Below are 26163 nucleotides of genomic sequence, written 5' to 3'. Positions count from 1 at the left end.
ATATACGAGTGCTTTGCACTACGAGCACGTTTCCGGAACGAATTATATATATATATTATATATATATATTATATATATATATATATATATATATATATATATATATATATATATATATATATATATATATATATATATATATATACACACACACACACACACACACACACACACACAGAGTGCATCCGGAAAGTATTCACAGCTCATCACTTTTTCCACATTTTGTTATGTTACAGCCTTATTCCAAAATGGATTAAATTCATTTTTTTTCCTCAGAATTCTGCACACACCACCCCATTATGACAATGTGAAAAAAGTTTACTTGAGGTTTTTGCAAACTTATTAAAAATAAAAAAACTGAGAAATCACATGTACATAAGTATTCACAGCCTTTGCTCAATACTTTGTCGATGCACCTTTGGCAGCAATTACAGCCTCAAGTCTTTTTGAATATGATGCCACAAGCTTGGCACACCTATCCTTGGCCAGTTTCGCCCATTCCTCTTTGCAGCACCTCTCAAGCTCCATTAGGTTGGACGGGAAGCGTAGGTGCACAGCCATTTTAAGATCTCTCCAGATATGTTCAATCGCATTCAAGTCTGGGCTCTGGCTGGGCCACTCAAGGACATTCACAGAGTTGTCCTGAAGCCACTTCTTTGATATCTTGGCTGTGTGCTTAGGGTCGTCCTGCTGAAAGATGAACCTTCGCCCCAGTCTGAGGTCAAGAGCGCTCTGGAGCAAGTTTTCATCCAGGATGTCTCTGTACATTGCTGCAGTCATCTTTCCCTTTATCCTGACTAGTCTCCCAGTTCCTGCTGCTGAAAAACATCCCCACAGCATGATGCTACCACCACCATGCTTCACTGTAGGGATGGTGCCAGGTTTTCTCCAAACGTGACGCCTGGCATCCACACCAAAGAGTTCAATCTTTGTCTCATCAGACCAGAGAATGTTCTCTCTCATGGTCTGAGAGTCCTTCAGGTGCCTTTTGGCAAAACTCCAGGCGGGCTGCCATGTGCCTTTTACTAAGGAGTGGCTTCCGTCTGGCCACTCTACCATACAGGCCTGATTGGTGGATTGCTGCAGAGATGGTTGTCCTTCTGGAAGGTTCTCCTCTCTCCACAGAGGACCTCTGGAGCTCTGACAGAGTGACCATCGGGTTCTTGGTCACCTCCCTGACTAAGGCCCTCCTCCCCCGATCGCTCAGTTTAGATGGCCGGCCAGCTCTAGGAAGAGTCCTGGTGGTTTCGAACGTCTTCCACTTACGGATGATGGAGGCCACTGTGCTCATTGAGAACTTCAAAGCAGCAGAAATTTTTCTGTAACCTTCCCCAGATTTGTGCCTCGAGACAATCCTGTCTCAGAGGTCTACAGACAGTTCCTTTGACTTCATGCTTGGTTTGTGCTCTGACATGAACTGTCAACTGTGGGACCTTAAATAGACAGGTGTGTGCCTTTCCAAATCATGTCCAACCAACTGAATTTACCACAGGTGGATTCCAATTAAGCTGCAGAAACATCTCAAGGATGATCAGGGGAAACAGGATGCACCTGAGCTCAATTTCGAGCTTCATGGCAAAGGCTGTGAATACTTATGTACATGTCCTTCCTCAATTTTTTTATTTTTAATAAATTTGCAAAAATCTCAAGTAAACTTTTTTCATGTTGTCATTATGAGGTGTTCTGTGTAGAATTCTGAGGGAAAAAATGAATTTAATCCATTTTGGAATAAGGCTGTAACATAACAAAATGTGGAAAAAGTGATGCGCTGTGAATATTTTCCGGATATATATATATATATATATATATATATATATATATATATATATATATATAGATATATAGATAGATATATATACAGTGGTGTGAAAAACTATTTGCCCCCTTCCTGATTTCTTATTCTTTTGCATGTTTGTCACACAAAATGTTTCTGATCATCAAACACATTTAACCATTAGTCAAATATAACACAAGTAAACACAAAATGCAGTTTTTAAAATGATGGTTTTTATTATTTAGGGAGAAAAAAAATCCAAACCTACATGGCCCTGTGTGAAAAAGTAATTCCCCCTTGTTAAAAAATAACCTAACTGTGGTGTATCACACCTGAGTTCAATTTCCGTAGCCACCCCCAGGCCTGATTACTGCCACACCTGTTTCAATCAAGAAATCACTTAAATAGGAGCTGCCTGACACAGAGAAGTAGACCAAAAGCACCTCAAAAGCTAGACATCATGCCAAGATCCAAAGAAATTCAGGAACAAATGAGAACAGAAGTAATTGAGATCTATCAGTCTGGTAAAGGTTATAAAGCCATTTCTAAAGCTTTGGGACTCTAGCGAACCACAGTGAGAGCCATTATCCACAAATGGCAAAAACATGGAACAGTGGTGAACCTTCCCAGGAGTGGCCGGCCGACCAAAATTACCCCAAGAGCACAGAGACGACTCATCCGAGAGGTCACAAAAGACCCCAGGACAACATCTAAAGAACTGCAGGCCTCACTTGCCTCAATTAAGGTCAGTGTTCACGACTCCACCATAAGAAAGAGACTGGGCAAAAACGGCCTGCATGGCAGATGTCCAAGACGCAAACCACTGTTAAGCAAAAAGAACATTAGGGCTCGTCTCAATTTTGCTAAGAAACATCTCAATGATTGCCAAGACTTTTGGGAAAATACCTTGTGGACTGATGAGACAAAAGTTGAACTTTTTGGAAGGCAAATGTCCCGTTACATCTGGCGTAAAAGGAACACAGCATTTCAGAAAAAGAACATCATACCAACAGTAAAATATGGTGGTGGTAGTGTGATGGTCTGGGGTTGTTTTGCTGCTTCAGGACCTGGAAGGCTTGCTGTGATAGATGGAACCATGAATTCTACTGTCTACCAAAAAAATCCTGAAGGAGAATGTCCGACCATCTGTTCGTCAACTCAAGCTGAAGCAATCTTGGGTGCTGCAACAGGACAATGACCCAAAACACACCAGCAAATCCACTTCTGAATGGCTGAAGAAAAACAAAATGAAGACTTTGGAGTGGCCTAGTCTTAGTCCTGACCGGAATCCAATTGAGATGCTATGGCATGACCTTAAAAAGGCGGTTCATGCTAGAAAACCCTCAAATAAAGCTGAATTACAACAATTTTGCAAAGATGAGTGGGCCAAAATTCCTCCAGAGCACTGTAAAAGACTCATTGCAAGTTATCGCAAACGCTTGATTGCAGTTATTGCTGCTAAGGGTGGCCCAACCAGTTATTAGGTTCAGGGGGCAATTACTTTTTCACACAGGGCCATGTAGGTTTGGATTTTTTTTTCTCCCTAAATAATAAAAACCACCATTTACAAACTGCATTTTGTGTTTACTTGCGTTATATTTGACTAATGGTTAAATGTGTTTGATGATCAGAAACATTTTGTGTGACAAACATGCAAAAGAATAAGAAATCAGGAAGGGGGCAAATAGTTTTTCACACCACTGTAGATATAGATATAGATATATATATATATATATATATATATATATATATATATATATAGATATATACATATAGATATATATATATATATATATATATATATATATATAGATATATATATAGATATAGATATGAATGGAAGAGAAGGTCTGTGATACGGTTTGCATATTTGCAGTTGGAGATCCACAAAGGGAGAAAAAACGAATCACGTATCATAAAATAGTTTTATTAGTTATATAGTTTTATATATATAGATATATATATATATATATATATATATATAGATATATATATATATAGATATATATATATATATATACATACACACACACACACTAGGGAGCCCATCCCCACCCCACCCCGGGGTGCACCACGCATTAGCCACTTTGCAACTCTGCCGCTCACGTTGTAAAGGGAGTGGCTGAACGCACGTTTTGGAGATGCGGACAGATCACCTGCTTGCTTACTGCTCCTCCTTCTGTGCTGCATGTTCTGCTTCTCACACTGCGCGTCGATCATTTCAAAGCCTGTACAGCAGCTGTCCTCGCTTCACTCGCTTAAGCCCACCACCCAACACCACGTCCCCAGAAGTGGTGAGCGCCCGCCACTTTGCATCTCTGCCGCTCGCATTGTGAATGGGAGGTGGGTGGCTGAACGCACGCTAAGGAGATGCGGATGAATCAGCTGCTGTTGAGTAGCATGTTCTGCTTGTCGCGCTGCGCATCAATCATTTAAAAGCCTGTACAGCAGCTGACCTTTTGTTTCACTACTTTGTCTCGCAGGACGTCAAAGCGTCTCTCGCAGGACATCCGAGCTGATTATTACTTTCCTTATTTTCTGAATTTGCACATATATTATTCTCTTGTGCATCCTTTATTGCCTTCTTTTCTCTCCAACGCTTTCGTGTCTCTTTTCGACACAATGCTCTTTCTTCTTTGCTTAGTCGTTCATGTGCCATCTAGAACATACAACATTTTTAAGAGCTGGGAGCACATGAAGTGTGTCTGCCAAATGCATTCCAACAACTTCAAGGTTAGATGTCCGTGAACTTGTTTTAAATTGTAAGTAGGGAGTGAGGTGCAAAAGTCACCATCTCACGGGTCTTGCTTCCTAAGGTTGTAATGTCTAGTCTTATGTGATGTCAAAGTGTCTCTCCGAGATGATCACGTCCCGACCCAAGATATTATATAGGCATGCCACCTTCATACTTTTCAACAATCAATTCAAATTTACATGAAAAAACACATCATCACATGGAAATTCACAGATGTTATAGCGCGGGTTGTTCACTGAATGCTAGCAACTGGCGTACTGACGCTCGTGGGCAGTCATGGCTTTGTCTCGAGAGAAGTAAACAAGGGTAGTGTGCGGGTTGTTCACTAAATGATAGCAACTGGCGTACTGACGCTCGTGGGCAGTTGTGGCTTTGTCTCGAGAGAGGTAAACAAGGGTAGCACGTGTGTTGTTCACTAAATGCTAGCAACTGGCATACTGATGCTCGTGGGCAGTCGTGGCTTTGTCTCGAGAGAGGTAAACAAGGGTAGTGCGTGGGGTTCTAGCATGCGAGTCGTATTCCAAACAAAGGTCATATACCAAGTAAAATTTTTCACGTCCAAACAGGACGTATACCAAGTTGGACTTATTCTAAAGCGGATGTATACCGAGGTACCACTGTATGTGTGTGTGTGTATATATATATATATATATATATATATATAGTTATAGTATAGGTGACTTAACACTAGAATTACCAAAGTCTACGAAAAAACTCTTAAATCTGGCCCACCTTAAATCCCTTCGCACCTCTCTGTCAGCATCTTTTGTCCTGTAAATGTGGCAATAAAGGCAAGCAGCCTGCTATTCCATCCCCCCACCGCCGCAGAACGTGCACAAAGTTCTCCCAGCTCATGCCTTGATTATCTGGGAGTGAAGTGCTGGAGTCCAAAGATCAAATAAACACTCACAAGAGGTTCAAGGACAATACAACAGCTCCCGTGGCGTAGAGGTAAGAATTGCTGACTTGTAATCAAGCGTCCCCGGTTCAATCCTGACTGTCTCCTATAATTACTGTTTTCAGTAGTGACCTGCTCTTATTGTTAATATTATACAGTAAACACATACATTTGGTTTGCGTCTGTAACAGCTGGTTTACATTTAAAGTACTTGTAAAAGATAGCGTTTTTTTTTTTTTCACTTTTATTCTCTCAGTCACTATCACGATACATACTCCCCCCCGAAACCCACCCACCCAGGAATCTGACACTGTTACTTTTTATCTGAAACTGGGAATAACTGTAGATGTGAGTGGTGTTTTGAGGCAATGGACCTCGACATTCTCTGATCTCAATAGATAAAAGCTGACACACAAACGCTGGTGAATCTGCCTTCTTCGTATCTCACCGTCACTTGATTTTTTTTAATTCAGTTTTATTGAGTGTTCCTGCTCACGCTGAATTAGCATGCACCTTATAGTGCATGATGCGTGTACATTGCAACAGGTACACATGTCGTAAATGTAGGAAGGACGGTCCTTGCGTGTGTGTGATCTGTTAACATTTGAATTTGATGACTGCATATAGAGCTGATCTCTCTGTACTATTCTTCCTCTGCATGTCCTGGAGTACAAAAGAAACCCCACTATACAGCAACATGTGGGGACTGGCAAGATCAAGGAAAAAAAAAAAAACATGCGGTCACTGATTACAACTGCAAGATGTTATGCGAATGAATATGAGTAATATGAATAATGTTGCATCCGTGCCACAATGTTTTCCGAAATGTACTATACAGGTCATAAAATGAATAACTCCAAATAACATATACAGTATAACTATGTCTCTGTGTTTTTCTGTCAGTGTGGCTTTGACATCATGGACCATAAGGTGCATACTAATTCAGCGTGAACAGGAACACTCAAAACTGAATAACAAAAAATCAAGTGACAGTGAGATACAAATAAAGCAGATTCACCAGCATTTGTGTGTTAGCTTTTATCCATCCAGATCAGAGAATGTCCAGTTCCATTGTCTCAAAACACCACTCACATCTACAGTTATTCCCAGTTTCAAATAAAAACTAACAGTGTCAGATCCCTGTGGTTGGGGGGTAGTATATATTGTGATCGTGACTGAGAGAATAAAAGTGAAAAAAAAAAAAAAAAAGCAAGCTAACTTTTTACAAGTACTATAAATGTGCACTGGCTATTACAGGCACAAACCAAATGTAAGTGTTTACTGTATAATATTAACAATAATAGCAGCTCATTACTCAAAACAGTAAATATAGGAGGCAGTCAGGATCGAACCGGGGACTCTTCACTACAAGTCAGCAATTCTTACCTCTACGCCACGGAAACTGTTGTATCATCCTTGAACCTTTTGTGAAAGTGTTTATTTGATCTTTGGACTTCAGGCTTCACACATTATATAGATTATGCCTACATTTTGTCATTCATTACTAAAATATGAAAAACGTTTCTGTTTTAACAATGTGTTTACACAGATTATTATAGAAACAGAACACACATGAAATGCATGTGTTCCAAATAACAATCTATTTCCACTCTAAAACTCCAGCACTTCACTCCCAGATAATCAAGGCATGAGCTGGGAGAACTTTGTGCACATTCTGCAGCGGTGGGGGGATGGAATAGCAAGCTGCTTGTCTTTATCGGCACATTTACAGGATAAAAGATGCTGACAGAGAGGTGTGAAGGGATTTAAGGTGGGCTGGATTTACAAGGTTTTTTGTAGGCTTTGGTAATTCTAGTGTTAAGTGGAAGCATGCAGGTGCATAACTTGTCTTATAGCTCTCTATTCCATCTAGAGAGAGAGAGAGAGAGCGAGAGGTTAGGCCTGCGCTGATACAGCGTATTGTTGCACCCACCACCTGTCAAATCAACTCAGGATCCCAGATTAAGACCCGAGTGCAGCCATGCAACAGGCGACACCTCAGCACCACACTAGTTCAGGTTGAATGGAACAGTGTGAGGTTTTTAATGGTGACTGGAGTGCCAATTCTGGAGGACAGGGAATAAATTGCAATGCAAGCTAACAAAGAGAGACATCACCAGTGGGGCACTCCAAGACTAGATATCGTACCACAAGCTCACATGCAAACCACCACTGTATTACTAATTAAACAGTAATATGGAACCATTTTTTTGAGTGAATGATGAACCACCAAAGTTGGAAGACACTTTAGGACTGAGATGTTACGATCAAAGGATCCAATGCACAGCAATTATTTATTTTAGCCATCCCTAACCTATACAGCAATTAATTCAAATTACTTGGGATTTGGCCATTCAGAGATGTTTATATTGAGAATATCTTTGAAACCTTTCAACAATAATGCTTCAAACACAATACTCTATTAACAATTCTTTTACCATGCACAAGCTAAGATTTTTATTCAAAGAAAATCTATTAATGATGAAAATATAAGAAGAAGCTCCAAGCTCTAACAATTTATTCCAAAGGGTGTACCCCTAGGTGATCTAAGGTAATGATGGAAAGTTGAAATTTCAGTTAGAATCTCTAATTATAAAAGGCAAATTGGCTATCAACTGTAACAATGAAAAATATCACCAGGAACCTGCCTTGGCAGGCCATATGTTCTGAGAATATCCTACACTCCACCCCCCCATAACTCAGCCTTAAAAAAATGCCTTATTTTATTTAAAATTAGAAAAGAAATCAATTATTTTCTTTATGAGAAACAGTCAAAGCTTTTTCTGAATTTAGCAAGAATGCAATATTATTATTCTAAAACAAACAAGGTGAGCCACTGTTAACCTTTTAATTACTCAATCGTATATAGGGGCTACTTAATATTGGGATCTCAGATTATACAGCTGTCTGAACTTGGTAGGAGATGAATGTGAAAACCAAAACATTTACTAATTGCATCCTTCTTACAAAATGAATTAAAAAAGGACTTTGCAAAGATTTATTTGTCCATAAATACACATTTTACCAACTAATGTCACATTCAAAAGATGAATTTACAAGTGAAGTAATGGGAAAAAGGTAGTATCATTTGAATGGATACAAGTTATTGAATGCATGTAAATAAACACACCCAACATAATCGCATTTCTTTCAACCAAAACGAATTATAATTTAAAGTAAAATTATTCACCAGATATCTTGACAGAATCAAGTTGGTTACTATAAGCCATTTAAATATACCAAACAATTTTCATTGTCATGCTTACCATTCATCAAAACTGCATGACAAGTGACACAAACACGGGCTTCCTTGCGATCCATATACATCAGCCTGCACTTCAAGCTACAGCATGATGCGCAGAATACCTATAGCCAACACAAAGGAAAGAAAATGAAGAAAAACAGTTCTATTTTTAAAAAAGCAAGTCATCAGTAAGTAATCATAATTAAGCAATTGTTTCTCAGATTCAAAAAGATCAAACTAGAAAACACTAACTGATTTCAAGAGAGACATATTGAGAATAACTTAATATATGTAGTAGTATTAAGAATTCTTAGACATCTGAGGAAGAACACTAATTTAAGAAAGAAAATAAAAGAATACAATTTTTGGAATCTAAAAAAATGCATAGTTGAAAAGGTAAATTCTAAATTTAGAGAACAAAACCTCAGTGAATTTTATGAAATCAGCATTAGCATTTATGTATTTATTTTGGAGAACATAAAAACTCAGTGAAATTTTAAGAAATCAGCATTAGTATTATGAATTTATTAATTTTCTTACAAATATTTGATTTAAATCAAAGCCTGTAAAACCAAGTCAAAATGTCAAGCTGAAAGGAAGACACAGAATTTTAAAATTTTCAGCACATACAGTTAGGTCCATAAATATTTGGTCAGAGACAACTTTTTTCTAATTTTGGTTCTGTACATTACCAGAATGAATTTTAAATGAAACAACTCAGATGCAGTTGAAGTGCAGACTTTCAGCTTTGATTTATTTAGTGGGGTGAACAAAACGATTGCATAAAAATGTGAGACAACTAAAGCATTTTTTTTAACACAATCCCTTCATTTCAGGGGCTCAAAAGTAATTGGACAAATTAAATAACTGGAAATAAAATGTTCATTTCTAATACTTGGTTGAAAACCCTTTGCTGGAAATGACAGCCTGAAGTCTTGAACTCATGGACATCCCCAGATGCTGGGTTTCCTCCTTTTTAATGCTCTGCCAGGCCTTTACTGCAGCGGCTTTCAGTTGCTGTTTGTTTGTGGGCCTTTCTGTCTGAAGTTTAGTCTTCAACAAGTGAAATGCATGCTCAATTGGGTTAAGATCTGGTGACTGACTTGGCCATTCAAGAATTTTCCACTTCTTTGCTTTAATAAACTCCTGGGTTGCTTTGGCTGTATGTTTTGGGTTATTGTCCATCTGTATCATGAAACGCCGCCGAATCAATTTGACTGCATTTAGCTGGATTTGAGCAGACAGTATGTCTCTGAACACCTCAGAATTCATTCGGCTGCTTCTGTCCTGTGTCACATCATTAATAAACACTAGTGTCCCAGTGCCACTGGCAGCCATGCACGCCCAAGCCATCACACTGCCTCCACCGTGTTTTACAGATGATGTGGTATGCTTTGGATAATGAGCTGTTCCACGCCTTCTCCATACTTTTTTCTTGCCATCATTCTGGTAGAGGTTGATCTTGGTTTCATCTGTCCAAAGAATGTTTTTCCAGAACTGTGCTGGCTTTTTTAGATGTTCTTTAGTAAAATTCAATCTAGCCTTTCTATTCTTGAGGCTTATTAGTGGCTTGCACCTTGCAGTGCACCCTCTGTATTTACTTTCATGCAGTCTTCTCTTTATGGTAGACTTGGATATCGATACGCCTACCCCACGGAGAGTGTTGTTCACTTGGTTGGCTGTTGTGAAGGGGTTTCTCTTCACCATGGAAATGAATCTGTGATCATCCACCACTGTTGTCTTCCGTGGACGCTCAGGTCTTTTTGCATTGCTGAGTTCACCAGTGCTTGCTTTCTCTCAGGATGTACCAAACTGTAGATTTTGCCACTCGTAATATTATAGCAATTTCTCAGATGGGTTTTTTTTGTTTTCGCAGCTTAAGGATGGCTTCTTTCATCTGCATGGAGAGCTCCTTTCACCGCATGTTGTCTGTTCACAGCAAAATCTTCCACATGCAAGCACCACACCTCAAATCAACTCCAGGCCTTTTATCTGCTTAATTGATAATGACATAACGACGGACTTGCCCACACCTGCCCATGAAATAGACTTTGAGTCAATTGTCCAATTACTTTTGAGCCCCTGAAATGAAGGGATTGTGTTAAAAAAATGCTTTAGTTGCCTCACATTTTTATGCAATCGTTTTGTTCACCCCACTGAATTAAAGCTGAAAGTCTGCACTTCAACTGCATCTGAGTTGTTCCATTTAAAATTCATTGTGGTAATGTACAGAACCAAAATTAGAAAAAAGTTGTCTCTGTCCAAATATTTATGGACCTAAATCTTGTAAAATCTGTACAAGATTCTACATCATAACAAAGAATGTTCCTCCAAGAAATCACGTCTAATTTCAAAACTCTGTCTGTTGGCTTCCAATCCACGTAAAACAGCACAACACATAAACAAACAAATATATACTACCCATAATCTTAGTCAACCAGCTAAAATGTATACAGCCTGTATTACTTGATCTAATTACCACAGGCTACACATTCCCTGAAAATAAGGCACACACATCATTTCTAACTCTTTCTGAAGCATAAAGCTAACCCAATCTCTCAGAAGCAAGTAAGATTTTTCTTTGAGCATGAAAGTTACTTGCAATTGAGCTTTGGAGATAGATGCATTGAACTAACTCTAAGATCCACTCCTCCATATTTATGGATTGTGGCTATCTGGAAGAAGCCATACTACAGGAAGTGAATTTCTATACCTTCAATCTTGTGCCAGAAATAGTCATGCTTTAGACAAAAAACAAAAGTAAGCTAAGTTCAGACAACACCATAGACTCCACAAAAAAAACCCTGCGGTAAAGACAAAGACATTCCAACAAAAGTAAAGTACACTACTTAAACCAATAGCCATGAGGCACAACTGCATACAGCACTGGACTAAATAAAACTGTTTATGGTATTTAGAACTCTGCATAGGTAGCAAATCACCAGATTAGGACTTGCTTTCTGATGCGTGATTGTTATTGTGCAACAAACTCTGTCTGTGTCAAGTAAACTTCTAGAAGCAAAAAAACCTTTGCATTGAAACATAACAATATAGCAAGAGCCAAAATTTCATGACACAAATACTGCCGGCCAAGGAGGTCGGGTGCAGTGTGAGTTGGGTGGTGGCCGAAGGTGGGGATCTTGGCGGTCCGATCCTCGGCTACAGAAGCTGGCTCCTGGGACGTGGAATGTCACCTTTCTGAAGGGAAAGGAGCCTGAGCTAGTGCACGAGGTTGAGAGGTTCCGGCTAGATATAGTCGGGCTCACCTCGACGCACAGCTTGGATTCTGGAACCAATCTCCTTGAGAGGGGCTGGACCCTATACCACTCTAGAGTTGCCCCCGGTGAGAGGCACCGAGCGGGTGTGGGCATACTTATTGCCCACTGACTTGGAGCCTGTACATTGGGGTTTACCTCGGTGGACGAGAGGGTAGCCTCCCTCCGCCTTCGGGTGGGGGTACAGGTCCTAACTGTTGTTTGTGTGTATGCACCGAACAGTAGTTCGGAGTACCCACCCTTTTTGGAGTCCCTGGAGGGGGTGCTGAAGGGCATACCTTCTGGGGACTCCCTCGTACTGCTGGGAGACTTCAATGCTCATGTGGGCAATGACAGTGAGACCTGGAAGGGCGTGATTGGGAAGAATGGCCCCCCCGATCTGAACCCGAGTGGTGTTTTGTTATTGGACTTCTGTGCTCGTCACGGACTGTCCATAACAAACACCATGTTCAAGCATAGGGGTGTTCATATGTGCACTTGGCACCAGGACACCCTAGGCCTCAGTTCGATGATCGACTTTGTGGTCGTGTTGTCGGACTTATGGCCACATGTCTTGGACACTCGGGTGAAGAGAGGGGCGGAGCTGTCAACTGATCACCACCTGGTGGTGAGTTGGCTCCGATGGTGGGGGAGGATGCCGGTCAGGCCTGGTAGGCCCAAACGTGTTGTGAGGGTCTGCTGGGAACGTCTGGCAGAGCACCCTGTCAGAAGTAGCTTGAACGCCCACCTCCGACAGAACTTCGACTATGTCCCGAGGGAGGTGGGGGACATTGAGTCCGAATGGGCCATGTTCCGGGCCTCTATTGTTGAGGCGGCTGACCGGAGCTGTGGCCGTAAGGTAGTCGGTGCCTGTCGTGGCGGGAATCCCCGAACTCGTTGGTGGACACCAGCGGTGAGGGATGCTGTCAAGCTGAAGGAGGAGTCCAACTGGTCCCTTTTGTCCTGTGGGACTCTGGAGGCAGCTGATAGGTACCGGCAGGCCAAGCAGAATGCGGCTTCGCTGGTTGCTGAGGCAAAAAAACCTTGAGCATGGGAGGAGTTTGGGGAGGCCATGGAGAACGACTTTCGGACAGCTTCGAGGAGATTCTGGTCCACCGTCCGGCGTCTCAGGAGGGGGAAGCAGTGCAGTGTCAACACTGTGTAAGGTGGGGATGGTGCGCTGCTGACCTTGACTCGGGACGTTGCGGGTCGGTGGGGGGAGTACTTCGAAGACCTCCTCAATCCCACTAACATGCCTTCCAATGAGGAAGTAGAGCCTGGGGACTTGGAGGTGGGCTCCCCCATCTCTGGGACTGAGGTCACCGAGGTGGTCAAAAAACTCCTTGGTGGCAGGGCCCCAGGGGTGAATGAAATATGAGTATATGAATATGAGTTCCTCAAGGCTCTGGATGTTGTAGGGCTGTCTTGGTTGACACGTCTCTGCAACATCGCATGGACATCAGGGACAGTGCCTCTGGATTGGCAGACCGGGGTGGTGGTCCCCCTCTTTAAAAAGGGGGACTGTAGGGTGTGTTCCAACTACAGAGGGATCACACTCCTCAGCCTCCCTGGAAAAGTCTATTCGGGGGTTCTGGAGAGGAGGGTCCATCGGATACTCGAACCTCGGATTCAGGAGGAACAGTGTGGTTTTTCGTCCTAGTCGCGGAACAGTAGACCAGCTCTACACCCTTAGCAGGGTCCTGGAGGGTTCATGGGAGTTCGCCCAACCAGTTTACACGTGTTTTTTGTGGACTTGGAACAGGCGTTCGACCATGTCCCTTGAGGAATCCTGTGGGGGGTGCTCCGACAGTATGGGGTACCAGACCCCCTGATAAGGGCTGTTCGGTCCCTGTACAATCGGTGTCAGAGCTTGGTACGCATTGCCGGCAGTAAGTCGAACCCATTTCCAGTGACAGTTGGACTCCGCCAGGGCTGCCCTTTGTCATCGATTCTGTTCATAACTTTTATGGACAGAATTTCTAGGCGCAGCCAGGGTGTTGAGGGGGTCAGGCTTGGTGGACTCAGGATTGGGTCACTGCTTTTTGCAGATGATGTTGTCCTGTTTGCTTCATCAGGCCGTGATCTTCAGCTCTCTCTGGATCGCTTCACAGCTAAGTGTGAAGCAGCTGGGATGAGAATCAGCACCTACAAATCCGAGACCATGGTCCTCAGCCGGAAAAGGGTGGAGTGCCCTCTCAGGGTTGGGAGCGAGATCCTGCCCCAAGTGGAGGAGTTCAAATATCTCGGGGTCTTGTTCACGAGTGAGGGAAGAATGGAGCGTGAGATCGACAGGCAGATCGGTGCGGCGTCCGCAGTGATGCGGGCACTGCATCGGTCTGTTGTGGTGAAAAAGGATCTGAGCCGTAAGGCAAAGCTCTCAATTTACCAGTCGATCTATGTTCCTACCCTCACCTATGGTCATGAGCTATGGGTAGTGACCGAAAGAACGAGATCGCGAATACAAGTGGCTGAAATTAGTTTTCTCCGCAGGGTGTCTGGGCTCTCCCTTAAAGATAGTGTGAGAAACTCAGTCATCCGGAAGGGGCTCAGAGTAGAGCCGCTGCTCCTCCGCATTGAGAGGAGTCAGATGAGGTGGCTCGGGCATCTGATCAGGATGCCTCCTGGACGCCTCCCTGGTGAGGTGTTCCGGGCACGTCCAACCGGGAGGAGGCCCCGGGGAAGACCCAGGACACGCTGGAGGGACTATGTCTCCCGGCTGGCCTGGGAACGCCTCGGGATTCTCCCGGAAGTGCTAGAAGAAGTGGCCGGGGAGAGGGAAGTCTGGGCATCTCTGCTCAAGCTGCTGCCCCCGCGACCCGACCTCGGATAAGCAGAAACGGATGGATGGATGGATGGATGGACAAATACTGTCTAATGTGAGACATGGCCTTGTATAGCATTATCACTTCAATGAAAGGAAACAAAAAGTAAATGAAAATGTCAATTATACAGAAAAACTAGAAATGATTACATGGTAAACTGTGTGTACTTTGGCAAAATTGCTATTCACCATTCTGAGTAATGCTGTAAAGGTGACCGTACATTAAACTGGGTTGGGTAGGAACTACAGGTGTTTCATAAACATACTTAATTCATTAAGTCGCATTCTAGACAAGTATGCTTGTTTTCAAATCGATTGGGACCACCAAACCACAAACTTATAAAATAAACAATTCTCATGATATAATCAAACGTACTGGGAGCAGCAAGCTGCAATTACTGTTGCACTTGTGATAACGTGTGCATGAGACATCGATACACACCTTTCACAGATACGGAATCATAAATAGGGGTAGATTACAGCAAGGAGGAATTCTATAGCAGTGGATCTTGCATTGTTCTCAACAGCAGTCCTCTGGTACAGTGGAGAAATAAAGTGTTTTTCTGGGCAAACTACAAATGTGTACCTGCTATGTAAGGAATCCCAGTGAGTGGATGTTACTAGCCAAGTGCTGATAATGTAGAACATTAAAAGTTCTTCAAAGTTTCAGTCAGGACCCACAGTAAATGGGTTAAATATTTTGTTAACCTATTCAGTCATCCATCTCCTAAATCCATTTAACACTGTCTTAAATATTACCTTAATAATCATAGTAATAAAATGGAAAAAGCTTACAAACCTTACGCTAAAACTTGTGTATTTTTTGCACTGATCTGAACTTATTTTGCAGTGTTTTGATGTGTCAATGTCAAATAATAAGTATCACTGAACTTGCAGTACACTGCTTTCATGAAAATTTCCTACAGTGGGAATATTGTATTATGAAGCCTGAATTGCAATATTAATTGTATCACAATCTAATTGTCTCTTGATCTAGGTCTCTTGCCTAGATCTAAATGTAACATCACGCTAAAATACAAAAGTTAAAACACTAAATAAAAGAATGTAAAATCCATAAAATTCAGAAAACCTCTAAATAATGGACAGCCATCATCCTCTGCAATAAAACTGTCTCTTCTGTATGTGTCAGTCTATGCTAACATATAAGCTGTTATCTCTCTCCAATACTTGTTATAACGGTAAACTGTATTTTACTATTTTTTAAAACCAGTGTGCTTCAGTTACTTCAAGTCAAAAAGCCAGAAACTACATATACAGAGAGAGGTAAGGAAAATAAAGAGGAAGCCACATCCAATAGTCTTTAATTACAAATGATTATGAACTAAACTATTAATAACATTTAATACATCCTTTTCTCACCCACCTCTCCAACGGTTTTCTCCACTTGCATCCAGAAAAATCCAGGATTCAAATACATTTTTCACTTTTCCCTACATATACATATCTAAAAGTGATCAAACTGACACAAGATATTATTTATTTCAGTTTCAAAAAGCTTTAGGTATGGCACCAGTCAATAAAAATCCATTCCATAATAAAGCAGTATTTTATGTTCTTGTCTGTTTTTACATATTCATTGAAAATAAATACTAAAACCTTAGAGCCTCAATGTGCATTTATTGACTTGTTTAGCCTAAAAAAATATGAAGAACATGCTCTTCTGTATCAACTTTTATTAAATATTTTGATACATTTATTTTATTACAGCTTCTACACAATGATGAATCATGAAAAATGTGGTTCCTCAAGTATATCCAGACATACAAAAAAAGTTGTGTTTTTTTTCTCCTTTTACATTTTTCCTTGTTCACTGTCTATCTCAAGGAGCTGTCACAAAACACTGATCAACACATTTGTTAATGACTCCGCCTCCCAAACCATGTCTTTGTTCAAAGGAATTTTTTATGCAAAACTCCTACAACCCACTTTTTTAGTTTTTTTTTAGTTTTTATTTATTACTATTATTACACGATTTTATTCTACTTGCCCTCTCTGTTTGTGCTGATCTTTGGTGACAATGCAAAATTTCATCAGTTTTGACCCGGGATCTGTATGGTAATTATGTTAAATTTAAATTTCTCATTTCCTTATATTAAACTTTTAGAAGTTACACATATATATAAAATGCTTTTAGCCAACACAGTGGTGTTGGTCAAGTGGTTAGCGTGTTGGACTTTCGATCAAATGACTGAAGGTTCAAGACCAATGTAGACAGATTAATTATAAAAATCATTTTGATTAATTGATATTGAACTTTTGCCAAATTACTTCAATATGACAGTTAAGCAGCACTGGTCAAGTGGTTAGCATGGTGGTCGAAGGTTCGAGACCAATGTAGACAAATTGTTTTTTTGTTTTTGTTTTAATTTTGACCAATTTTTTTTTTATCATTTATATACAAATTTGGTGAAATACATTTTTCAGAGATTTAGCGATACTGGCTCAGTGGGCTCAGTGGATAAAGTGTTAAGCTTTTCTAAGAAAGATTGATGGTTCAATTCTTCAATAGACAAATGCACATTTCCAGTACTTAACACGTGTAAGGTTTCACCGTGGTTAGGATTTTCTGAAATAACACATGAACATGAATGAATGCAACATTTCACTTTTAAAATTGTAGATTCGATTCTACTCTGTCGCTAATGCAATTTCTGTCAAATCACCTTCCCACCCAAATGAAGGCTTTTGTAATGTGCCGAGGCCTGTGTGGCATTAGAGTGGCTAAAAAATGTATTAAGTGACATTCAATAATGCACCAAAAAGTAAAAAACTTTTTTCTTTTACTAAGATTTTGTTGGTCATATATGACCAAAAATAAAATCATGGGATGCCCATAAAAGAATTCACCTGCGCAGTTTCAGTGACTGCCATTAAATATCCTAAGGCAGCCCACCATGGCACAGTGCTGTAAAAATAAGTAAATGCCAGGAAGTGGGTGTGCAATTCAAATGTTCATTTGCGTCTGAGCACATACATCCCTCTTTAACTGGTACAATAAAAATGCAATACAGATGACCTGAATAATTAATATTTTAGGCATTGTGTGTCAGATCAGAAGTCAACTAAAGACACAGACTATTTGTAACTACATGTGAACTATGTATTAGTTAACGGAAATGAACATCGCTAACTTTTAAAAGGCTCTTTAAAAGGCCATATTAATAACAAAAGAAACACTAGAAATATGGAAGTTGCATCTAATTGCCTTTAATGGCAAATTAATGAAGCTTTTGTCTGTGGTGATTTATGCTTGCCACTTTTTAGCACTAAGCAGCAGGAGGTAACAAATCTCAGACTTAAGAAAAAGAAACTAGTCCACTTTACTAAAGATGTGACAAGAAAACCATTCAGCTTGAACATTTTTTAATCCTTGCTCTCCGTGCCTAACTCTTTTGAAGGAGTCTAAATACTTCTAAGTGGTAGTATGCCTTTTCATTTCGTTTTTTGTCTCCCCTTCATTTTCTTATATGAGAGCTAACTGAGTATGGATTTCATTCTGCCTTCAGCTTGTTGCTGTCAGGTAGGCTCTAGAAAAACACTGTGTTCAATCATGAATTAATGGAAGCATGAAAAAAACACTGTTAAAAAATGAAATACATTTCTGGTTGGTAGTAATTTTTGCAAGTCCAGAATATGACAATGCAGGTCAATCTTTTAGACACTGACATCAACACAAAGTTATGATTTGCAGCAATTTTAAATCAGTTTTAAATTATTTTTTATAATACTTGAGTTGCAGTTAATGCACCATTTAAACAGGAACATGTTCAAATTACCTGTACATTTTTTTAAACTTCAAAAATAAATTATTTAATAAATAGGCTTAAATAGTTTAAATAAAAATGCCACTTGAATAAATAGAATTTTTTGTGCCAAGCTGTAAAAATTATTACATAAGAATGGAAAAATATATCATATAATATTTAGCTGTGTTCACAAGACAGTATTTCTGAAAACAACCTGGTCATTAGAGTGAAAACTGGTCATATATCAGTTACATGGCCTATTCAAGAGCAACCTGAAAAAAAACAAAAAATCACATAGGACGTCCAGGCGGTATGTGTAACACAAAGTATACTACTTGGGGAAAAAAAAGTGGTGTCATCATTCTTTTTTTAAATGTTAAACAGAATTAAATAACTTTGATAAAAAGTATGCAGTCCAAAGCAAGGATGTTCATAAAGGATTGCATACTCTATTATATACATAATATAGACAAGCTTTAAAAACACATCTTACCTTCCCACAGGCTCTGCAATGGTGTCTTCTCTTAGTAAAGGTAAACTTAGCTTCACACTTCATACATATAGGTGCTTGTGAGTCAGGTACCCAAACAGGAGCTAATTCCCCCAAAGCAGTGAACGGCTTTTTTGGTAACCCTCCAAAGTGTCCAGCCTGTAGGTCATTATCAGGGCTCTCAGAAGAATGGTGTAAACTAGTTGTGGTACTAGAATCTCCTGAGGCTGCAATCCCAGAACACTCAGTGGCTGAGCAAGGAGTACTTGCTTCTACTCCAAAACTTTCTCCACTAGGTATGGTCTCTCCAGTGTTAGACCTACATTGTGGCTCTATATTCTTGTTTTTAACTGACTGTCCAAGTTCATTTTGCACTTGACTGGGGAGGATTTGAGGAATCTGAAGTTTGAGAGTGACTGGCTGCTTTGGTCGGGCACCCCCATAGGGTATACTCACAGGCTGAAAATTAGTGTTACTCAGTTTCTCTGAAGCAGTGAAGAGTCTTTGGCTTGATCCGGAATTACCATCTACTGTTTCAAAACCTTTAATTTGCTCACAACATTCAGATTTGCTCTCCTCCATTTCTTTTTCTTCAGTAACAGAATCTTCTTTAGATGGTGCATGATGTGCTGAGTCTTCATTCATCTCAGAAAGTTGTTTTGCATCCAAGCCATTGGCAAGAATACACAGTGAAGAAGAAACATCTTCAGGTGCATCTTGGCTGGTATATCGATCTCCTTCCACCTCTACATTTAATTCTATTTTGTTACTTTCTTCATTGCTTTTCATTTCCCCAACAAAGGAATCTTCAGTTCCTGAAAATGACTCTTGTTTACCCATTAACAGGGGTTCTAAAGATTCATTGCTTTGTGAAAGTTTTCCAATACCTGACCCCTCTAAATGCACTTTGGTGTCTGAACATGAATGTGTACTTTCCTTTGTTGACTGGATGGTCTTTGCCAAAATGGAAGCATCATTAGTGGGAATTAAACCAATCACGTCTTCACTGTCAGGTAAAGGGGCCAAACATTCACCAGAAACAGAGTCTTTGCAAATGCTACCTCCACAGTGAGGTGCCTGAAGCCTCTGGAGGTCTTTGGTGACCTTATCTCCCTTTGGTGAGCCAAAGATAATGCTTTTCTTCTGGAACATCTCACAACCTTGGGTCCGACTCTTGTCTACTTCAGCAGTGAAAATATTTTCCTCTGCAGTGGATAAACTGGTACAAGTTTTCTCCACATTAACAGCAGGAGACGACAATTTTGGCAACTCTGCATGGTTGCACTTATTTTGATTAATGCATTTATCATGTAAAAATGAAGGCAAATTTGATCCAGCAACATCAACATGATCAACTGAATTCGGTTCAAAGTACATCTGATTAAAAAGAAGCCCTGTATCTTCTGGGCAACCATTTAAACCAGTGAAAAGGGAGCAACCATTCTGCAAAGGAGAATTTGTCAAATCTGTACATATTACAATATTATCTGTATCTGCACTTGGCAATGTCCTAACATCAGAAGACAAAGCTTTACCATTTTCAGAAGTATTTTCTGTAACATTGTCAATGTTTTCCTGTGAGGGATGCATGCACACCTCAGGTAAACAGTTTTTTTTGAGCAAATTAATTTCTGCCACAGGCTGCTCATCAATAAGCTGGAATGTTTTGCTTCCGTTACTTCCATTTAGGCAGCAGTCTGCCCTGATGTCCGTCTGTGTTACTTCACACTCTTCAACAAGTACTTTCTCTGAAATTGATTTGATTTGTAGTTGTTGGTCTCCTTGATGAAAGCCCTCTGCTGTAGAAGAGTTAACAATGGAAGGGCTAACAGCAACAACATGCAGAGAAGGAGCTAAAATTTGGCTCCATTTTGAATCTAATAAAGGAGCGTCAATCTCATCTGTTCAAAGTTAAAAAAAAAAAAAAAAAATTAAAATTAAAAGTATGCACTAAAAAACATTAATATGTTCAAGTTAACAATCAAAATTAATCTACTGTACAAAATACAGATAGACAATTTCTATTTGTACTCTATTTAAATCTCACGATTTAAATACTGGGGAAAACAATGAAAATTAAAAAACACAAATGAATTTGACAACCAAGATCAAGTACAACTTTAACTTTCAAGACCTAGACTGTTGGCTTGCAATTTCAAGATGGGAGTGTAATTGAAAGCAAAAATTAGTTGAGACAAAAATTTGCAGACCCTGGGAATGAATATGAGAATCACTGTATCAAAGAATGCCATGTTATAGTTCAGTCCAAATCAGAATTATTAATATATACTATATGTGCTTGGGTGTGTATATGTATGTGTGAATATATCTATCTATATATACGAGGTGAGACACAAAAATAACCAGATTAGTGTTAAAAAAAAAAAAAAGTATTGATTAATTACAGCATTCTAAACATTGTCACCTTCTACACACTCCCCATCCCGATCTCTACACCACTCCATACGTATCTTCCATTGATTGAAACAGTGCTGGAAGTCTTCTTGCTTGAGGCTCTTCAAAAGGCTTGCCATTTCTATCTTCACTTTATCCATTGAAGAAAAATGTGCTCCCTTCAGGTCACTTTGATTTTCAGGAACAAGTAAAAATCACAGGGAGCTAAACTGGGCAAATAGGGAGGATGATCGAGGACAGTAATGTTTTTGTCAGTCAAAAACTGCTTTACGGAAAAAGCATTGTGTGCGGGAGCGTCGTCTTGTCTTGCTGTTTCACCCAACATTGTTGCAACGACTTGTGTAGCGATTCTTGTGCAAATACTGACTGGGCTATTTGAGAGGGCAAGTAGTTTTATGATTCACCTCCAGCCAATTTTCTAGGAAAGCCCCAAGCCCAGTCCAGTTATTTACATGTCATTCATATATACATTTGTGTATATATACCATCTAAGAAGATGCATGTTTGTTGCGGAAACGAATTGCTGCATGTAGCGTGTAAAACAGTCTGCTATGGTGCACGCGGTCGTGCGTCATAAGCGAAATGTCAACATGGCTCAGAGGTGCATGTGTATTGTAGCCCAGATGAAGATAAATGATGGCGTTTTTTCCCAGTCGATGCGTCCGAGTTGGTGGGCGTGGCTCTGCGAGTTGTCGTCGTAATCCAATGGTCTTAGACTTGGTGGGCGTGGTTCCTTCCTGCGTGCGCCATTGGCGGCTTACTTGTCGGCGGCTTAGTGAATCCACGCCCCTTCCGGCGTGCTTTCCATGGGTGGCTACTTGTTTTCCGGCTTAGTGAATTATATATATATATATATATATATATATAGACACACACACACACACACACACACACACACACATACTATACATAAACTCATATATGCAGATACATACACACACACACACACACAACACACAGAGAAGGAATATACTGTATGTGTCTTTCATGATTTACATCTTTTGCAATGTTTAAAATGTGCCTGTTTATTCATGCTTTTTCATGTTCATAACACTCTGTGGTGTATGTGATAACTCATTTTATATCTAACTGCACTCAGTCAGACTTCTTACTAACTTTTAACTGAGTACACAACTTTGCTCCCCTTCATCTCCATGATGCATACTGGTACAGCAGTTAAGTCTTATAATCCATATCATCTTGGCCCATCTGGATAATGTAAAAACTGCTCTTACAGAGTTATGTTTATAGACAATAGCTTAGTATTCAACACTGTTGTGCCAACAGAACTGGATTTTGGACTTCATAGCAAACAGACCTTGGCTTGCAGATTGCCATTATCATATCTTTAATGCTCACCCGCAACCCAGGCACACTATGGGGCTGTGTGCTAATCCCAAGTTCCATCATTAAAAATGCTAATGACATCACCGTCATAGGCGTGATCACTAACAATGATGAAATGGCTTGCAGACAAGAGGTCTATCTGCTGACTCAGAGGTTCCAAGACAATCTGACCTTTAATGTCAGAAAATTAAGGAGCAGGTCATAGACTTCAGAGAACGGATTAAACTGTGGTTTGTTTTTGTGGGGTGCTGTGCAAATGGTAAGCTTGTTTAAATTTCGTACAGTAAAAATCACTGATGAATTGATGAGGGAACAGAACATTTTGTCTATTGTCAAGTTCACCAATGCCTTCTTGAGATGTCTCACAGGTGCTTTTTGGAGTCCATCTTCACTGGCTGAATTAAATCCTGGTAGGTCACACATGCTTGGGTCACTGCAGAGGGTGGTGAAAGCCACAAAATATTACTGGCACCCAGCTGCCTTCTGTCCAGGATATATAAAAGACATTCTCCTAAAATTACTACACACTCAGCCACTCTGCACAGCTGTTTTTCTTACTCCTCCCTTCTGGCAAATTGTAAAGAACCAATGGCCCTCAGTATGGCTTCAGAGAAAGTGTTTCAGTTGTGGAGTTACTGAACAGCCGATCATAATAGCAAACATTTTCTTTTTCTTCCAATGTATAAAATTTGAAATATACCTGAATATATACCTATACTGTATATTGTATTCAATATATGTTTTTTGTGATTTATTATATTATCACTGTTCTGGAGAGACATGCAAGTAACAATATAATTCTACTGTATGCACAAGACAATAAATACTGCATGTTAAATGATGAGATCACCTCAGGATGACTCCTTGCTTAATGCACACTGCAACTTACCCACTATTTATTATTATTAGTAGTAGTAATATTATTTGATATTTATCAAAAATAACAGACATCTCCTCAAAGACAGTTTTTATATTGATCTAAGTTGGGTCTTTGCGATCTACTTAAATGTTGCACAAAAAAGGTTTAAGAACAATCACGATTGTCACAAACTCAAAAGTTATTCAAAAATGTAAAATTGAGTAAATTACCTAGCTGTCACATGCCGTTCAATGGATATGGACATGACATACAGTATTTCACACATACAGCTTTTAGTAATGGAAACGTTGATGGATCAAATCAATAAATAAATGACTGTTTCATAAAATGTTACCCTGTCAATTTTAAAACCAATTTTATATGTAGCACTGTTTTTGCCAACTTTTTAAAAATTAATTAAGCTTAATATTGTTTCGCATGTGTATAATTTGCTAGTGGGAAGATGAAATACATTTATAGATTGAAAATCTCTAGGTATGAGTTTCAGGAGGTACATTCTGTTTGAAACACTGAATGGTAATAAGATTTGTTACTTTTACTATAGTGTAATGCTTCAGGAGAAACCATAATGAACAACAATTCTAAATAGTTAAAAAAAAAAAAGTACTTTATATCAGAAAAGTGTTAGAAACGTTAAAAAACTTAGAATGGTTCGATAGCATAAGTGTGAGACTGGAAATCATTTGTTTGTCCAAATAGAAATCCGCTGTAATTTGTACAACTGCAGTGTACTTTGCAATGAGCGTATCAATACGGTCTCACAGAGGGCATGATGCGACTGACTCTGGGAAAGGTCATTAACGATAATCGCGTCATTACATGGGCATGCTGTGCTGTCAAGGGCATTCTGTGACTGACGCTATGGGCGTTCTATGATATGGAGGGCATTCCACGTCTGACATCAGAAGTATTGAGGTCTGCAGTTTCATTCTGTTGCACATGCCAGATAATTTTGAAGTCGTTAATTAATCTAGTGTACACCCATGCAGACAAGGAAAAAAGTTGCATGTGCCATGTAGACAATATCTATTTTAAATTGTTCAATTCACGAATACAGCTTTACCTTAACAAGATTTCTAATTTGCAAGAACTATGGTTATAGTGTGGTACTATGACAAAAGTGCATTAGCATAAAATTAACACCTCAATTTTAAGCGGATTCAGCCTTTCTAAAATTGTGCACCTTCATAACAAAAGTTTCAGTTGTGCCTTGCTATGTGTAGAATTAGCACTCATTAAAAGTTTTATCATATCATTTAACATATTCACTTGTGTACTCTCTTGCCTCAGTAAAACACGTAATGACATAAATTAAAAGTATCATTAGTATGTTAATGAAATCTGTCTCTCTGAATAAAATCAAAAAAAGCTAGTGTCAGTAGCTCTGAGGAAAACCAAACTGCAGTCACGAATGAGGGAATAATTTTATCAGATTTTTGGATATACTAAAAACAGTTTCATATGACATAAATCACCTAAAGAAACTGATGAATTGCCCAACTATTGTTAAAGCTGCTTATGAGTGGAATTCTATGGTATATCATTTGAAAAGAAGCATAAATCTAAAAGCATAATGAATATTCCTTCATTACAGTACAAATTTTACAATATCAAGTTAACACTTTCTGTACACAGGGAATGTGTGTTGAGAATCTGGGACTTGTAAAAACTATTTCTAACTTTATAAAGAGAGAGTTTTAGTTCTAGCTATATATCTTTGGAAAATACGACTGCATTTACAGTGGTACCTTGGTATACGTCCGCTTTGGAATAAGTCCAACTTGGTATATGTCCTGTTTGGACGTGAAAGATTTTGCTTTGTTTGGAATACAACTCACGTGCTAGAACACCGCGCACTACCCTTGTTTACCTCTCTCAAGACAAGGCCACGACTGCCCATGAGCATCAGTATGCCAGTTACTAGCATTCAAGGGAACAACCCGCACGCTATCCTTGTTTACCTCTCTCAAGACAAAGCCACGACTTCCCACGAGCGCAGTATGCCAGTTGCTACCAGTCAGTGAACAACCCGCGCTGTAACTCTGTGAATTTTCACGTCATTTTGTGTTTTTTCGTGTAAATTTGAATTGATTGTTGAAAAGTATGAGATGGCATGCGTATCCGGGACTTGGCTGCTGCCAAACAAACACGTTATTAAAAGGTAAAGTGAGGTTAAATTTTCATTTATTTCATCTAATTGCTTTTGTATTTTTGTATTTTAGTATTAGGCAGTGTTTAAATTATTTTGTACAACCCCATCAATGTATAATATGCCAATAGCAATCGGATTTTTTTTCCATGGGAACAGATTAATCATTTTCCCTTTATTTCTTATGGGAAAAATTAGTTTGGTATACGTCCTGTTTGGTAGAAGTCCAAGGATCTGGAACGGATTAAGAAAGTATACCGAGGCACCACTGTAATTTCTTTAATAAACTTGTAACAATGCCTATTTTAAAAGTACCAAAACAGTGACATTAATTAGAGAACTGTTAATTATATTCAGTACTTGACATAA

The 26163-nt window shown here is 39.5% G+C and overlaps 1 protein-coding gene across 2 annotated transcripts in view; it reads right to left on the bottom strand.

Moving 5' to 3' along the window:
* Positions 1-26163, bottom strand: part of zfyve9a (zinc finger, FYVE domain containing 9a) — a 121193-nt gene that overhangs the window by 69225 nt on the left and 25805 nt on the right. For both annotated transcript variants that reach the window (XM_028811457.2, XM_028811458.2), the window contains exons 3-4: positions 19007-20904; positions 8694-8793 (exon numbers count right to left, since the gene is read on the bottom strand). In XM_028811457.2, the coding sequence (XP_028667290.1) occupies positions 8694-8793; positions 19007-20904 (1998 nt within the window). The remainder of the gene's footprint in view (positions 1-8693; positions 8794-19006; positions 20905-26163) is intronic.

Source organism: Erpetoichthys calabaricus, chromosome 10 (genome assembly GCF_900747795.2).
Source record: "Erpetoichthys calabaricus chromosome 10, fErpCal1.3, whole genome shotgun sequence".
NCBI lineage: Eukaryota > Metazoa > Chordata > Cladistia > Polypteriformes > Polypteridae > Erpetoichthys > Erpetoichthys calabaricus.
The sequence above is the reverse complement of the archived record's forward strand: the minus strand, read 5'-3'. Positions and strand labels throughout refer to the sequence as shown.